General features: G+C 46.0%; 1 protein-coding gene across 2 annotated transcripts in view; it reads right to left on the bottom strand.

Annotated features, from left to right (window-relative positions):
- Positions 1 to 10,774: 10,774 nt before the first annotated feature.
- MCTP2 (multiple C2 and transmembrane domain containing 2) overlaps positions 10,775 to 15,673 on the bottom strand; it is a 95,574-nt gene continuing 90,675 nt past the window's right edge. The window contains exons 21-22 of one of the 2 annotated variants that reach the window (XM_081124405.1): positions 14,315 to 14,412; positions 10,775 to 12,189 (exon numbers count right to left, since the gene is read on the bottom strand). In XM_081124405.1, coding sequence (XP_080980531.1) covers positions 12,121 to 12,189; positions 14,315 to 14,412 — 167 coding nt within the window. In that variant the 3' untranslated portion in view covers positions 10,775 to 12,120. The remainder of the gene's footprint in view (positions 12,190 to 14,314; positions 14,413 to 15,673) is intronic. The other variant, XM_081124406.1, reaches the window with a different exon arrangement.

The following is a 15,673-nucleotide window of genomic DNA, read 5'->3' as shown; positions in this document are numbered from 1 at the left end:
CTGGGGTTCAGTGTTAAGCGGAAGCCTAGTGCTCACTGTCCGACTGCCGTAATGAAGATGGATTTTCATTTCCATTTGTTGACACCTGCATCTATCTCTTAGTTGTTTCTGAACTCCGGGGGAAACGAGGGGTGTTACAGCCCCCTTAAATGCCATAAAGCTCTAACGGTAGGCACTCAGTAAGCGTGCGTTGATTGAAAGAATGAATCCGTGATTTAATTACCAGAGACTAGTGGAGGTAAGAGGCATCCAAGCCGCATCCTTCCACTCTAGTGCTCTGTCAAGGCCCAGCTGGGGCCACGCGCACCTGATAATGGAATCTCACCACGGGGTCATTTTAGGTCACAATATCCCATCACTTTTTACTCTTTGAGGAGACCTGCCCCCCCCCCCATTCTCCTACAACTGCTGCCTCACTGATGTCTTATCTCCATTTCTGCAGCCAGGGATTTTCATAATCCTTGAAGTTAGAACTATAGGTGCTCTCCTTGCAAGGACACCCCCATCTGCTCGGGGACGCGCCTCTTACTTAGGATACAACGTCTGCAGTGGGGAAACTGAGCCCTGTTCCTATTTCTTTCACATGTCACTCACCGGCAGGATGTCACACACAGTGCACTGAAGACCAAGAAGTTTTATTTTTTTAAAAATCACATTTCATGGGGGTTTTGTTTCATTTTAGAATGCACTGATAATTCTCAAAACTGGATGTTGAATTTCATCAAGAGCATGCAAACTACGACAAGAAACCTGCCTCCAGTTGGAAGCTTGGGTTTTAATGCTCAAACAACGTTGTGAAATTGGATGGCCAGCTCTAAATTCCAAAGTTCCTTCCAAAAGCAACTCAGATCACTAGGACTAAACTAAGTTGCAGCTTGGGGATGTGACTGAAAAAATGGAAGAGATTCAGAGCTCAGTTTCTACAAATCTCTGGACAGAAGGGAGCATCAGTGTGGAATTAAAAAAAAAAAAAGAGGTAGGTAGAGCCCATTGAAAATGGAAAAACAATTAAAAGTATATTGAAAGTAGAAAGAAAGAGAGAAATCATTCCTAATTAATTCTGGTGCCCTGCTCAACCCCAGCCTCTCGGTAATCCCACTGGGAGCATCGTTATTGATCTGGGGGTCCTACCACCCGCTTCTGATGCTTATCTCAGCATAAACACAGACTCTCGTGATGAGCAGTGATTTAATTACATGACAATCACCGTTAACAATGCCTGGCGAATACTGAAAAAAGATGCAGAGCAGACTGGCAGTGATAAATGCAAAGAGGTGGCACTGACTTTCCCTAAGGTTCCGGCTAGAAGTCAGTCCGCGGATAACTTTTCTCATAGGAAAGAAAAAATACTCAGTGGCTTGAAACGTCTAAGAACTGGCTTCATTAAGAAAGTTTAAATTTTAAAATGATCATTTGCATTATATTAGCAGAACCTGTGTCCAACACCTGAGAAATAGACTGAGGAAGAATTAAGCTTTTCCACAAAATCGTAAGGCTTTATTTTTTTTAATTTAAAAAATATATGTCTTTATTGATTTCAGAGAGAGGAAGGGAGAGGGAGAGATAGAAACATCAATGGTGAGAGAGACTCATTGATCGGCCGCCTCCTGCACACCCGCTACCGGGGACCGAGCCCGCAACCCGGGCACGAATCGAACCTCTGTCTCCTGGATCATAGGTCGACACTCAACCACTGAGCCACGCCGGCCAATCATGAGGTTTTAAAAGGCAGAGAATATCTCTCGTCCGAGATCCTCAACACTCACTCAGTGCTTAAGTCCATAGTCAGTATTTTTAAATGACCTAAAGGAACTAGGGAACATGGGATACGTTTTCACAATAAGACTCCACCAGAATAAAATTCCAAGATTCTTCAGACAGGTTATTAGGCCTGGGCTTTTGTATACGTCAAAGCCCGTGTTTAAGTCTAGGCATATTGAAAACAAGAAAAAGCATTCCCATCTTTGTCACTTGACTGAGCTGGATTAATCGGAGCTACTAGGTTAGAAAGATTGTCACACTGCCCATTGCCACAGGCTGTTTTAAAACATCTGAGCAGATAAATATGCATGTAAGGGCCAACAGGAATGACTTGAAAAATGACAGAGATCTAGAAAAATTCTCAGGAAATTTCAAGGAGAGAGAGAGAAGCAGTCCTTAAAAAGCTCATGAGAAAGGAAGAAAGGTATCCGATAAACAGAATTAGACTGGCGGCCAAGCACTTGTCAGCCGCTAGGTGTGGTTCTCCCAGAATTCGAAGGGGAAGCTTGGACGCCAGCACTTGAACGGTAACATCTGAACCAGACGAGTGTGGGTGCTGAACAAATACATTTTCAGACTGTAAAGAGCTCAGATAGTTCTTTCTCACAAAGGTGCTTCTGGATGGACTGAGGCATAATCAGAAAGTCAAGAAACGGGAGCAGGTGAGCATGGGGGGGGGGGGGGATCCTGACCGAAAATACAGAGGAGCTGGAACAATGGCTGAAGTTAACAGAGCAAGAAATAAAGGCAGATGGTTTAAAGGAGTAAAAAAAAAAAAAAAAAAAAATACTTATATAACCTGAACTATTTCCCATATAGAAATCTATATGTTAGGTTATCCTAAATTAAGACAAACATGGGTCATTTTCAATAACGATAACAAAACCTTACAGAGTGCTCAGGTCTCTCTCTCGCTCTCTCATCACTTTTTTTCTGCATGAAACGGCTGGATTTTTATCCACACAGAAATCCCCATCTGACAAATCGGAAAACCAGCGCAGAAGTGAGGTTAACTGACTGAAGTTTGCATTACACAGCTAGGAAATTAACTTTTCTCTGGGTCGAGCGTTAAAAAGTTCTCTCCAAAACTGAACCCAGCTACACACTGAAGAACAGGCGGGGTGGTGAGAGCAGATGCCAACAGGACTTTGATTCATCAAGTATTAAGCTGCAAAGCTGGCGCAGACTCACCTCCGCAGCAAATTATGCCTAACAGAGTCCTTCACGTCAATATGACAAACCTATTAAAACGTGATGAATTCCTCCCGCGACCGCTCCTTGTTAGCCGGCCCTGTTGTCTGCTTGCCGAACAGCATATGCGTGTCCCCAAATGCGCACACCTCACACCTCTCGGCAGGCTGAGCTCCGGCAGCCCGCTGATCTTCGTGGAAAACAGATTCGGGAAGAATCTAAATGCCTCTAGTTGCTGTTTTTAGGTTTGAGCTAAGATCCAAAGCTGCCTCTGCAACTCCCAGCTTAATTGGCGTTTCTATTATTATATACAATTTCCAGCTTTATGGTTCCCAGTTCTGACCAAAAACAAGTCATGCCACTTAGTGGTTAAAATTCAAGTACACTGCGAAGATGATCAGTTACTCCGATCCAATCATGGCCCGAATCCAGAGGAAAAGTTCCCCGAACGAATCAATCTAAAAAACTTGATTTTTTTTTTTTCTAAAGCCTCTATTTTTAACAGCTTGTCCAAAAAGAATTAAGTAATTATGATTATTAACTTGTGATTTTTGGAAATGATAGGAGGCAAGTATAACACGACTAATTCAAACTGAGATTTTGGGGAAATATAAGCCAAACTACATCTAATGATGTTTCATGGTCCACTTTCACTAAATATCATTACAGAATATTGTTACAGAATCAAGTGGACTAATCCAATGCCAAGATCTGAAAAAAAGTAACTATTTTTGCACTGTGACTGTTTATGATTCTATTACTAAAGGTGTCATCGATTCCTTTAGTAGAGAAACTGAGTTACGGTGTATCGCAACTTTGTACTCAGTGTTTCAACAATTAATATGAGTGAGGACACGAAGGAAGAAGCAGTGTCTCGGAGCCTGGCTTTTTATTCAGCTAACAGAGGCGAGCTTCGCGTCTCGTCCCTACTATGTGAAAGCTTTTCCAGGCTGTGTAACTAGAGTAGGATTGTCTCCCTCCCACCTGCACCTCTAGAGCCGACCATCACTTGGCTGTGAGGCTCCTCAATGGAATTTCAACGCCAGGAAACACCTTCGAGACAAATGCATGCCCAGGACTCGCCACACAACTCTTCCGAGCGTTGCTGCTAATAACGTTTTACATTAAAGTTTATAAAAGGGCAGATTTGGGTCAACAACCTGGGCTTTCTGATTCTGATCTTGAAGTGCTTTATACCATCCCACGCTGCCTCGGAGCCCTTAATAGGGCATTTTCCCTTTATAAACAGGATGTGTTTGCTTTTCAGGGGTGCTCTGAATAACACAGGAATGCGTCTGTGTGTGCACGTGCACCCATGTGTGAGTGTCTGAGTATAACCCATGCAAGTATAAGAAAGTCTTCTTTGAAAATAAATATGGATAAAAGGATTTCCTAAGGAAAAAAAGAGAAATTGGCTCCTGCGAAAACTGGCAATGGGAACCCATACAATAGCAGTCTCTTTAATGCATCCTATTGTTTTAGGCCTAAAGATTAAAATTAAACCTCACTAGCCCGGCCGGGTGTGGCTCAGTGGTTGAGCATCGACCTGGGATCCAGGCGATCGGGGTTCGATTCCCGGTCAGGGCACATGCCCGGGTTGCGGGCTCGATCAATGACTCTCTCATCATTGATGTTTCTATCTGTCTCTCTCCCTCTCCTTTCCTCTCTCTGAAATCAATAAAGATATATTTAAAAAAATAAAAAAATTAAACCTCACTAAAAATTTCTGCTTATCAATGTGACTTTTTTCTTTTATAGTTCTTTTATTTATTTTTAAAATAATTTTTGTATATTTCAATTACAGGTGATCTATATTAGTTTCAGGTGTTCAACGTAGGGATCAGGCATTCCTATAACTCATGAAGTGATCACCCTGACAAATCCAGTACCCATCTGGCAACACATGTAGTTATTACAACATAATTAACTGTGCTGCGCTTTACATCCCCATGCCTATTTTGTAACTACTAATTTGTACTTCTTAATCCTGTCCCCCTTTTTAGTTTTTAATGATTCCAAGAGACTTTATACTTCCAGACATTCCCGCTGCACTTCTCTTTATTACACTTTTAACCAATGAAGGCAGGAAGGGCGAGAGGTCGTCTGGTGGGTAGTGTTTAGCAAGCGCCCATCAAATGCGTCTCTCTCTAAATAGTTGTTTTTCCAATTCAGCTAATGTGATATGAAACTCCAGTAATTTGTGTTTTCTGTTGCAGTGAACTTGGGACATCTACAGCATCAGAATCCACAATATGAAAATGGCTGTTTATATTTTCATTTGTCGTCTCTCTAGTATAACAACTATTATAAAGATAAAAATGAATCTTTGCTTTCTAAGATTCTTATTTTCTTTTATTATAACAAGTACTCATACATCCTGTTTTTATACATCTTAATGCACAGTGATTAAGTTACAAGACCTTTACGTTTTTAAAAAGCTGAATACTGAGCCAAGTATTTTTGGACAGCCCCCCATAATTGTAAATTTATTTATTTATAAATTATATACTTATACCAGACTATTAAAATATTATATATTATGAAACATGTCAGATGAGGAATCTTATTAAACTAGATATTTTGAACAGCCCAAATAACTGAAATTTTATTTATTTATAAATTACATACTTATATAGATTATATACTTGATCAGATTAGATTGGATTGGATTTTATTGGTTTTAATTTTAATTTTAATTTATTTTAACTTATTTTATTACATTTATTGTACTTATTGTATTGCATTTTATTTTATTTTATCTTCTGTCACTATAAGCCCTTTAGTAACAAGTTGATAAAAAAAATAGAATAAAGGAGAGGAAATGTAAAAACACTTCTTGGCCCTTGGGGGAGAGGCACTGTCAGAACTCATCTGCCCAGGATGCTGAGGGGGGAGGGGAATGGCTCGAAAACAAAGCGACGTTTTTAAATCACTTCGCAATGAAACAGCTATGAAGCTCCGACCCACGTCTCCACCCTTAAAGCTGCAGGAGAAACCGCAACTGTACGCAGAGCGAGTAACACAGTGTCACCCGGGCACCCCCTGGGAAGGAGGCCTGAGGGACCCAACTCCACGCCGGGCGCAGCCTCCGCTCTCGACGTCCGGGCCTCGCCGCGACCGTCACACCGTGCCGTGGTCCCGGCCGTACCCCTGGGGACACACGCCGAGGCCCCCAGGCGGCCTGAAGCCGCGGGCGGCACCCAGCCGTTCACACTGTACTTTCCCGGGCACACACGGCTGTGGTGAGTTCAGCTCATAAATTCAGCACAGTAAGAGGCCGACAATTACGAATACAGCAGAGCGATTATATCCATAAACTGTCACAAAAGCTGCGGGAAGGTGCCGTCCCTCCAAACCCATCTCCCGGGACTCACCTCCAGAAAGTCTCCGGGCGAGGGAGGCGGGAGGGCCTGGGCGTCGCCTGCTGCGGGCCGGCCGGCCCTAGGCCCAGCCGAGCTGCCAGCCTCCGCCCTGGGCCTGGACGGCCATTGTTCAGTAAAATAAGGGTCACTTAACACAAGCCCTGCCATACCGCCAGGGCCACCGCCAGGGCCACCGCCACGGCCACCGCCACGGCCACCGCCGCGGCCACCGCCACAGCGCCGGAGAGGCTTCTACGCATAAACGCGGAGCCCACGCCGGTCGTCGACCTCCTGCGGAGCGTGGCACATCCCGCGAGGTTTTCTTGGCTTCGTCCCGCGAGATTTTCCTGGATTCGTCCCGCGAGATTTTCCTGGATTCGTCCCGCGAGATTTTCCTGGATTCGTCCCGCGAGATTTCATCCTGCTGCTCCTTGCTGCGATTTTCAGTTCGCGTCTGCAGACCTCGGGTGACGGCGGGGACCGAAGGCGGGCTGCGGGCGGGGCGGCCACACACAGGAGAGCACCTCCGTGACGTCGAGTCCCCCAAGTTTCTTAAGCGAGATGCAAAGGGCACAGACAACTTGAAAGGTAATCAATTAGGCTCCCTTAGACTGAAAACTTCTTTTTATTAAAAGACGCCGCTGGGACACCATAAAAAGCGAGAGGACAGTCGTAATAGGGGAAAGGAAAAAAAAAAATGCTTGCGAAACCTCCACGGTTGGGATTGTATTACTCCTGTTCTAGAAATAAAGGAACGGAGGCTCCAGGAACCAGGAACCAGGTAGGTAAAGGAACCAGGAAGGTAAACGTGTTGGCTGAAGACACACAGGACACTAGTGTCATGGGGCCCGATCTTGGACCTGAACCTCAGTCGCCCGGCCCCAGGTCCGGGAGTCACCCAGCCCCAAGCCAGCGACGACCAGAGGCTCACCAACGGCAGATGAGGAAGGAGAGCCGGCTGTGATCTCGGCATGGTCCAAATCTGGGCTCGACCGGTCCTCTGAGTTTTGTCCCCTTTTTAAACAGGCCTATTTTAGGGCCTGCAAAATCACTGCTGCCTCCGAATTAGAGAATGGACGGGTATAAACGAGAGAACATGGGTGAACACAGATCAAGGAAGGTAGCAGGTCTGCAATTCTCAGGATGTTGGGAGAGAAGTTCAAAACTCCTAAGTTTAAAACTGAATGGGACGTTTGAGGACCCCATGGGAACTGCATTCATGCAAACTCCCCGAGGATGGTGAATCATCAACATCTAGGCTGAAAACCAAGGCTGGGCGGAAAGGCGGAATTATCACAATGAGTGAGACACTAGTCATTTGGAAACATTTCACAGGAACTGCCAGTATGAACACTCAGTGGAAACGGACGGCTTGACCAAGCAACCACTTACAGGAAGCCGCAAAAGGACTGTCAGGAGGAAGCCTCATCACTTAGAAAATCAGAGGTTGTAAAACTGCTCAGGTCCCAGGATACCTGCCCCACCCGCACCGGCCCCCAGCCAGGACTCTTTTGAAGTGGTTCGAGTAAAATTAAGAATTGGAGCACCGATCAAAATCTTAAGCCCAAACAGACCCTTTGAATTATATAAAATATCTTCATAATGGACTGAAACTATGATTTCAAAGTGCCTTGAATATAAATGACCGTCAATAAACGGTACCTACTGGTATCATTGCTCCGGGCCCGCAGTCTTACAGGCAAATGGACTACTATAGATTATGATGCTTACACTTGAGAATAGTGAGTCGGAGGGTGGTTTTCTAGACATAATCACAAGATCTGTTTGCTATTTAAATATAATAAGTAGTAGAAGATTCAGTGGGACCTCACAGAGCTCCAATTTTAACATGCTGGGAGGAAAAAACCAAATGTGAGGTTGAAAACCACTTGTATTTTTGAAGGTAGAGACAATGATAAATCTACTGGATCTGCTTAAAGACAGGTGTCTGGTCAGTGGGTGGAAGGGGTCAGGGTCATGTGCTGTCCTGTTTTAGCATCTTTATTAGTGATTTGGAAGAGAGACTATACAGCACAAATATTTCAGGTAATTTTTCAATTAAATTATCTATCTATTGATGGTAAAGACAATATTATTCTTACACGATAAGAGGCTTTTCCCTCAACAGTCGCACTTCTAAATCAGTGGCACTTCTAAAATCCCTGGAGCAAGTTTCTGCACCCGAGGGAGACAATAAACACAGCCGCGTGCAAAACTTTCAGAGTCTAAGCCAGCCCGTGCCTGTGTCTCTGCCCTAGTAAGCTCAGCTCTTCCCACCCGGAGACCCTGTCCCGGTTCACTTCTGTCTGACCCTTTCTCAAAGTCAGAGACTCTGTCTCCCACCTGTTATACCAGATTCTCATCAGCCTCTGGCTTCTACCTGGGCTCAGCCCAACACTGAGTTCACATAAGATGCAGGTGACTCAGGCCTCCATTAGGAAAAAGTCAATCTGCTGCCTCCCTTAACTGTGCGAGGAATGTTCCGCTTGTCCCTGTTACCTTTTTATTAATTTTTTTGGCTGGGCCACTTCAGCTTATGCAGGCCTTTTGGGAGCAAAAACAAAGGCAAAAGTAAAAACAAATTCCAGGCAAGCATTTACACTAAGTAGATCAAAATTACCGCCACCAGATCATAATCTGGTCAATGCATACTAAATCAGTCATGCCTATTTGCTATGCAGTTAAACAAATGATTTCATGTTTTACTTTCCCAACCACTTGTTTTGATCCAGTAATGAAAATCCATGCAAAAGAGAGGCTTGTATGTATTATCATAATGAACTAAAGGAATGGAAAACAAATTGAAGTCTCAGGATTTCTCAGCTATAAAGACTGGCCTAATAAGATAGGTCCCAGAGAAAAGCTGGATTAAATAATAAATGAGCTGAATTCTGGCACCGCGCAGGCTACTGACACTGGGCTCCAAAAAAACACATTCTTTACCCTGAGGTTTCAAATGCAGCAAGAGGTCAACTTGGAATGTTTTGCCTGAAAACACAGATTCTTGGGCTTTTAATTGGAGTCTGTGGACCAATTTTTAGAGGTATGTGTAATTTCACAGAAACGTATGAATGTGTGTGTCTATATACATAGCATATTGAAGCTGAAAGCACTTGAGAATCAACAGATGAAGGAATTGTTTTCCCCTGAACCCCTTTATTGGAATAAAAGCAGAGCACCCCAAAAGAACCCAATTGTTTTAAATCCCCTCTCCAAGAGCAGCTTGGGAAGATGGGCACCTAAAGAGATATTGCCACAAAACTATCACATCTCTGTTCCCCTAAGGACCGATCTGTTTTCCCTAAACGTCATCTGTGTCCCCAAGTGCACTCTGTCCCTCCTTCCCTTTCTAAGAAGCCCTGTCTTCCTGTTTTAAGTGCTTTTCTTCGCCTGTTAAGACAGCATAGACGCCTTCTTAAAGCTTTAGTAGGTGATCACACAGTACTCCTGAGAATAAAGACCTTTAAAAACTGATGATTGAGCCCAGCCAGCATGGCTCAGTGGTTGAGCATCGATCCATGAACCAGGAGGTCACGGTTCGATTCCCAGTCAGGGCACAGGCCTGGGTTTCGGGCTCGATCTCCAGCAGGAGGCAGCCGATCCATGACTCTCATCATTGATATTTCTTTCTCTCCCTTCCTCTCTCTGAAATCAATAAAAACATATTGAAAAAAACAACTGGTGATTGATAAAACTGAATTTCCCATGCACTAAAACTGTGTAGGAACCGTCTCCTTTGGGTTTGTTGTTGAAAATGACTCCCGGCGCTTACACAATGTTAAATGACCCTCCAGTAGAAGTTTCTCAGGACTTGTATAAACCTTCACATTCCACTTACAACTGACATTCAGTTTTAATGTCCAGTGTCTACTTAATCGATTAACAACTGTTTTCCATACGCAGCTTATTAAAGGTAGACTCGGTCCAGCCCCAGCGTCCCAGTGGCTGTTTGTGGGCCTAAAGTGAACGCTGGGAATGTCATCAGAATACAGAAGAAACAGGCCAGCTAATGACGCCTTCTTGTCAGGAGAATTATTTCATTTTGAAATTCTATAGAAAGAGAATGGCAATAGAGTATTGGTTCCCCTTTGAAATAAATAAGGGGTTGTTTTGCTGCTGAAAGTTTTCATTCAAATGACTGATCAGATCTCACATGTCTGTTTAAAAAAGTCTTACTTAGGTCCTTACAAAATGATAGACTGTGATAAACCCAACGATAGTTGGGAGTGAGACAATGAGGCATTGTTTATACAGAAGACTGAGAAACTGGTTTAACAAAAGAGGTTCTCGGGTATCTATTGTATGTACAACTAAGAGATTTACTGGAGCTTTTATAATTTCTGCAAGACTCTTTTCCAGCCAGCTTCATTAACTTGAAGTAAATCAAATCATGCAGAAATCTGGCTCAGCCGAAAGCAACCCAGGAAGATGCAATATGAAGAAAAACAGACACGGCGTGATAAGGTTTAGAATCTTTGGCATTTTTCATAAACATTTTGTTTGAAGATTATTAAATTACAAACGGGGGGGGAGGGGAACAGAGTAAAACTCACTATTAAATCAGATCTTTTCCCCTCAACTTTTCTTTACAATACATATATTATATATAGATATAACAGCACATACAAAGGATGTGTCAACAAAATGCAGTCTATACAACTTACATGTCATCTGAAAAGAAAGAAAATTTCATATCATAGATATGCACAAAACTGGAATTTTTACTTGGGGGGGGGCGGGTGTGTTACTGTGAAATGCTGGGGCCTGTAGGAGACAGACATTCTCGAAGGAAGTGGTACTTGTCTAGGAAAGGGGCTCTGAGATCTAATTTTATTGTGGGCAGCTTACTTTACCCCTAACAGGAACAGAAGATGAAGCTGGGCCACTACGATATTTTTACTTTCTGCCTAAAAATGCGGGCAAATGAAGTGACTATGACCACGGGGTAAGCAGCCCCACTTGTTAGTCCCCTGCTCCCCAGTCTTGATCTTTCTAAATACTCTGAGTTCCTTCATTCATTCCCTGCCCCTCCTGAAGCTGTAAAGCTGGCATTTTGGAAATGAGCAGAGAGTAAAATGGGAAGAAACGGTGTTTTAAGGCAACCAAATACTTTTGTGAACTCGGATGAGTGCTCCCTCGGGGCCTTCCTGGGGCATCCATCGCCAGCAGTGGGCAACGGGCCCTGATACAGGCTGGTTCCCAGCACCAAAGACTTTACTGAAATTTTACATCCAGGTCTTCGGGGATCACAGCTGAACGGTTCCCCAAGATCTGGGCGAATCCGGTAATTATTTAAAAATTTGCTTATATAAGACGCATTACTTGGGTAGATGATGTCTATCAGAGACTTGTTAGCTCAGAGGGAAAAAAACGGACTCACACGGACAATGATCTGAAAGGAGTGTGGGGGTGGAGAGTGGAAACCAGTGAATCTTAATGAGAATCTGCCGCTGGAGGCGCGAAAACAGGTTCAAGGTCACCCTGGAGTCCCAGTGGTCCCCTGGCTGCTCTCAAGGAGGGTGCCCAGACCCGTGGCAGCCTCGCTGCTTCGTCTCCTACGTGAGAAGGGCTGATAGTCTTTCAGTCTCCGGACCGTCTCCTTCTGCGGGGCTCCCCCGCTGTGCAACCGGGACACTCCCGCGTGCGCGTGTGCACGTGTCTGTGTGCGTGTGCATCCGCGCTTAAAGAAGGGGGGAGCACAGGGAGGGCACCCCACACCGCGCACGTCGGAGTGACGCCACGGGTCCACGGAAGGGCTAATCCCCCGACCCCAGGATGGGGCGCTGGGGTCCAGGGCGGGCGCGTCCTAGAGAGCGCTGCGTTTCTTCCGAAGGGGGCTCTGGCTGCTGCAGGGCCTCAGCTCCGTGTACTGCACCTGTGAAAACAGACGTGAGGCCGGCGGCTGGGTAACCCTAGCTCGCCACAGTGTGCGTTAATGGCTCCCCAAGGACAAGCCGAGGCAAAGGAAGGAGGGTTCAAAGGTAATGAATCATTCTCTAAACACGGGAACATGGGGGGATTAATTACAGGAAGGATTTGAGAAGTCATGCATCATTTCTTGAAACCCAAATATTAAAAGCAGATTTTTTTTCTAATGAGATGCACGGGGTTCTACCTGCCCTGGGCACGGCTGGAGGATTCTGGTCCTGCGTGTGCCCCTTTCCCACCATAACGAAGCTTATTAACAGCCTCTTGGGAATGTTTATCTTAGTATATGATACAGCAACTTACCAGGAATGATTCATTTAAAAATATCTAAAATCTTGGGGGGGGATCTCTGCAAATTATATACATTTATTTTGCCAGAGAGGGAAATAATGATGAAATTGATACTGGCCCCAGACTTATATAGATTTCTCTTAAAAATGAATTTCCTTTCCAATGGAATGGCTAAAACATCTGTGATAAATATGAACCCCAGGGGAGTCCCCAGTGGCAAGCTGTCTGTTGTGTTATCAGAAAGTGCTCTTGCCGATACAGGGAGGATCTGACACGCTGTGAATCTTCCTGGAATGTCCTTTTGTTGTGCTCCGGAGTGGCTTTAGTTAAAGTATCATATCGCAGCCCGGCCGGCGTGGCTCAGCGGTTGAGCATCAACCTAGGATCCAGGAGATCGAGGTTCGATTCCCGGTCAGGGCACATGTGCGGGTTGTGGGCTCGATCCCCAGTAGGGGGCGAGCAGGAGGCCCCCTACTCCCCCTCTCCCTTCCTCTCTCTGAAATCAATAAACGCATATTTTAAAAAACTAAAATAAAGTATGGTACTACAGACCCCATGTGCTCATCACTTTGAGCATTTGTGCCAAACTCCCCGGGGACATCAGGACCCATCACATCAGCTGCGCTCCACTTGGTCAAAAGCAGATACGTGGGAAAAACACGCCTTCCACGGAGTGTTTTGTGAAGGTGGCCCCCGGGGAGCAGGGGGTGACGTACCGGCCAATCTTGAAAGCAAAAGCAGCCACGGCCAGGCGGCTATTTTATACTCACGCAATGCAAATGTTAACAGTACATTCACAGTTCGAGAACACATTTTAATAGGTAACTATATCAAAAGGGAGGTCAAAGGGACACAGCATCGCGGAGTCTATTTTAACCTCTAGAACGTGGAATGAAGGGGAAGAGACTCTAGGGTCCTTCAGCCCCACGGCCTGGAAATCCACCCAGGGCTCCCAAGAAACCAAGGATGGAGACTGACGTTTGCCTTGGGGTCCTCTGGGGTCATAAAGAGCTGTGACTTTCTTTGATCACGGTGACGCCATCCATGCCACGGCCTCCCGTCCGCTGGCTCTAAGATCCCTATCTTCTGCCATAGAAACCGTCGCCTGCCCCGCAGTTTGCAGCAGCCGGATCTGTGGGGGCCCAGATCAGGCCGCTTCCCGACACTGTTGACTCACTTAATCTCTGTATCCACAGAAACAGGACGGCGCTGGACTAAGCGGCCATTACCCGGGAATAATACTTCTGATTGATCTCAAATTATTTCACGCTGTCCCTTGCCTCTCTGTGTGTTACAGGGAGTGGGGACTTCGCCCTAAGCATCCCTAAATCTTCAGAGGGAAGAGACAGAAGGGAGGCCTAGGAGGTAATCGGAGCAGACAAGAGTAAAGCGAATAATCCTCCGATCCCCTGCTTCCCATAAAAAGCCAGCCTCCCCCGGCTTCGGACCCCCCGCTCTCCCACTCACTGAGCCTGTCTTACCCTCTTTGGGGGGGGGGCAGGCAATCAAAACGGGGGACAAATGCCACTGCATTACAGCCGCGCAGTGTGAGCTCCAGATCGTTCTCAGGTGGCCCTTTTTCAGGATAATTGTCCCCAATCATCTCACGCTTGGCACAAAGGTTTTCCTGCCACCTCCCTGCAAGCCAGGCCTCTTGAAGGATTTTCCGATTCGTAATCTCAATTACTCACACTGGCACAGCCTCGGGCTCCTCGGGCTCCGGGGCTGGCCAGGCTTCCGCGTTGGGGCCCCCCGCTGGTGGTGACCCCCTCGTTACGTACCTTTTGAACATCAGAGGGTACCCTGGAGAGGAAGTCTAGGAGCTCATTATTGTCGATGGCATAGGGATTGCGAAGCTTCTTAGTAAATTTATTGATGCCTGGAAAATAGAAACACGGGGAGATCTCTTTGTCTGTCTGTCTGTCTGTCTGTCTATCTACCTATCTATCTATAAAAGTCGCCCGCCTGGCAGAGAGGGGCATTCACAAGTAAAAATTAGTGTGAAAACAATTACTAGACCTCAAGCCATGCCCCCGTTGCTGTCACGTGGGCTCATTCACAAATGCCTTTTCTGGAAGGAAGGATGGAAGGAAGGAAGGGGGGACTGTCGGACAGGGGCTCTGCCTTCTTCAGCTGTGAAAATCCCATTACAATCCCAGCAGCGGGGCGGCAGGAACACACAGGGAAACTGCGGGGCTCACTGGTGTTTTTGGGCCTCGCTGATTAACAGCCTCCACTCCGGGGAAATAAATGTCCCAGATGGGAAAAGACCTTGATCAGCCCCAACAAGTCTCTGCTTGGGGGTTCCGGACCACGTGCAGCCGTGGGAGGTGCAGGGCTGGAGGGGGGTTTTTTTGTTGTTGTTAAAAAGAGGCTGCAGGAATCTATCTCCCCCCCTCCAGCTCATTTTCACAGGTTTCTCCTCTCTCTCAGCAGAACAGAGCTTGACATGTTGGTTGTACTTTGAGGCTGCAGGAAACTGTGAAAAGTTATTATTGGAAAATTATCTTCCCGCGGCTGCTGGCTTAATTTATGGACCGCAGCGCCGGTGCGTGGGTCGGTGTCGGCAATGGGGTCCTTGCTAATTTCGGCCGGGGACAGTGACGATCAGAGGCATTCGGTGTTTACGGTGGATTTGGTGGCCGCACCGTGGGATCTGTCCACGGTGTCCCCTTCAGAGGGGACCTTCTGTCCACCTTCTGTCCCCTACTCTGCCCCTTGCCTATATCCGGGACTCATAAATAGTGTTCTTTTCACCACATGTCAACCCTCTTTCACGCTGAGTTTTAGAAGCAAAAAACTTAAAATTCTGCCACAGAGAACCTGGTTAACAAGGGTCCAGGCTGACGGTCTTATTAATTTCGGGGATGCCGAATGAATTCTCGCCTGAGCTGTGGGCCCTGACTGGCTCCTATCCCGCATCCAAGGTGCCATTTAACTGTTTCACGGTTCCCAACACAGACAAGGTTTGCTGTTTTTCTAATTTCATTGACTCCGATTCACTTTCATCATCTAAGGGGGGGGCACTGGACCTGACACTAGGCCAACCTCCGGGCATTTCCTTAGAGAGCATCGAGTTTACATCTGCTTTGCAAACGGCAGGCGGCCAAGGTCCACGGGCAAGTGGAAACCTGGTGGTC

This window comes from Miniopterus schreibersii (assembly GCF_964146895.1).
Source record: "Miniopterus schreibersii genome assembly, chromosome: 22".
NCBI classification, from domain to species: Eukaryota; Metazoa; Chordata; class Mammalia; order Chiroptera; family Miniopteridae; genus Miniopterus; species Miniopterus schreibersii.
Note: the sequence above shows the minus strand (reverse complement) of the source record. Positions and strands in the feature narration are given on the sequence as shown.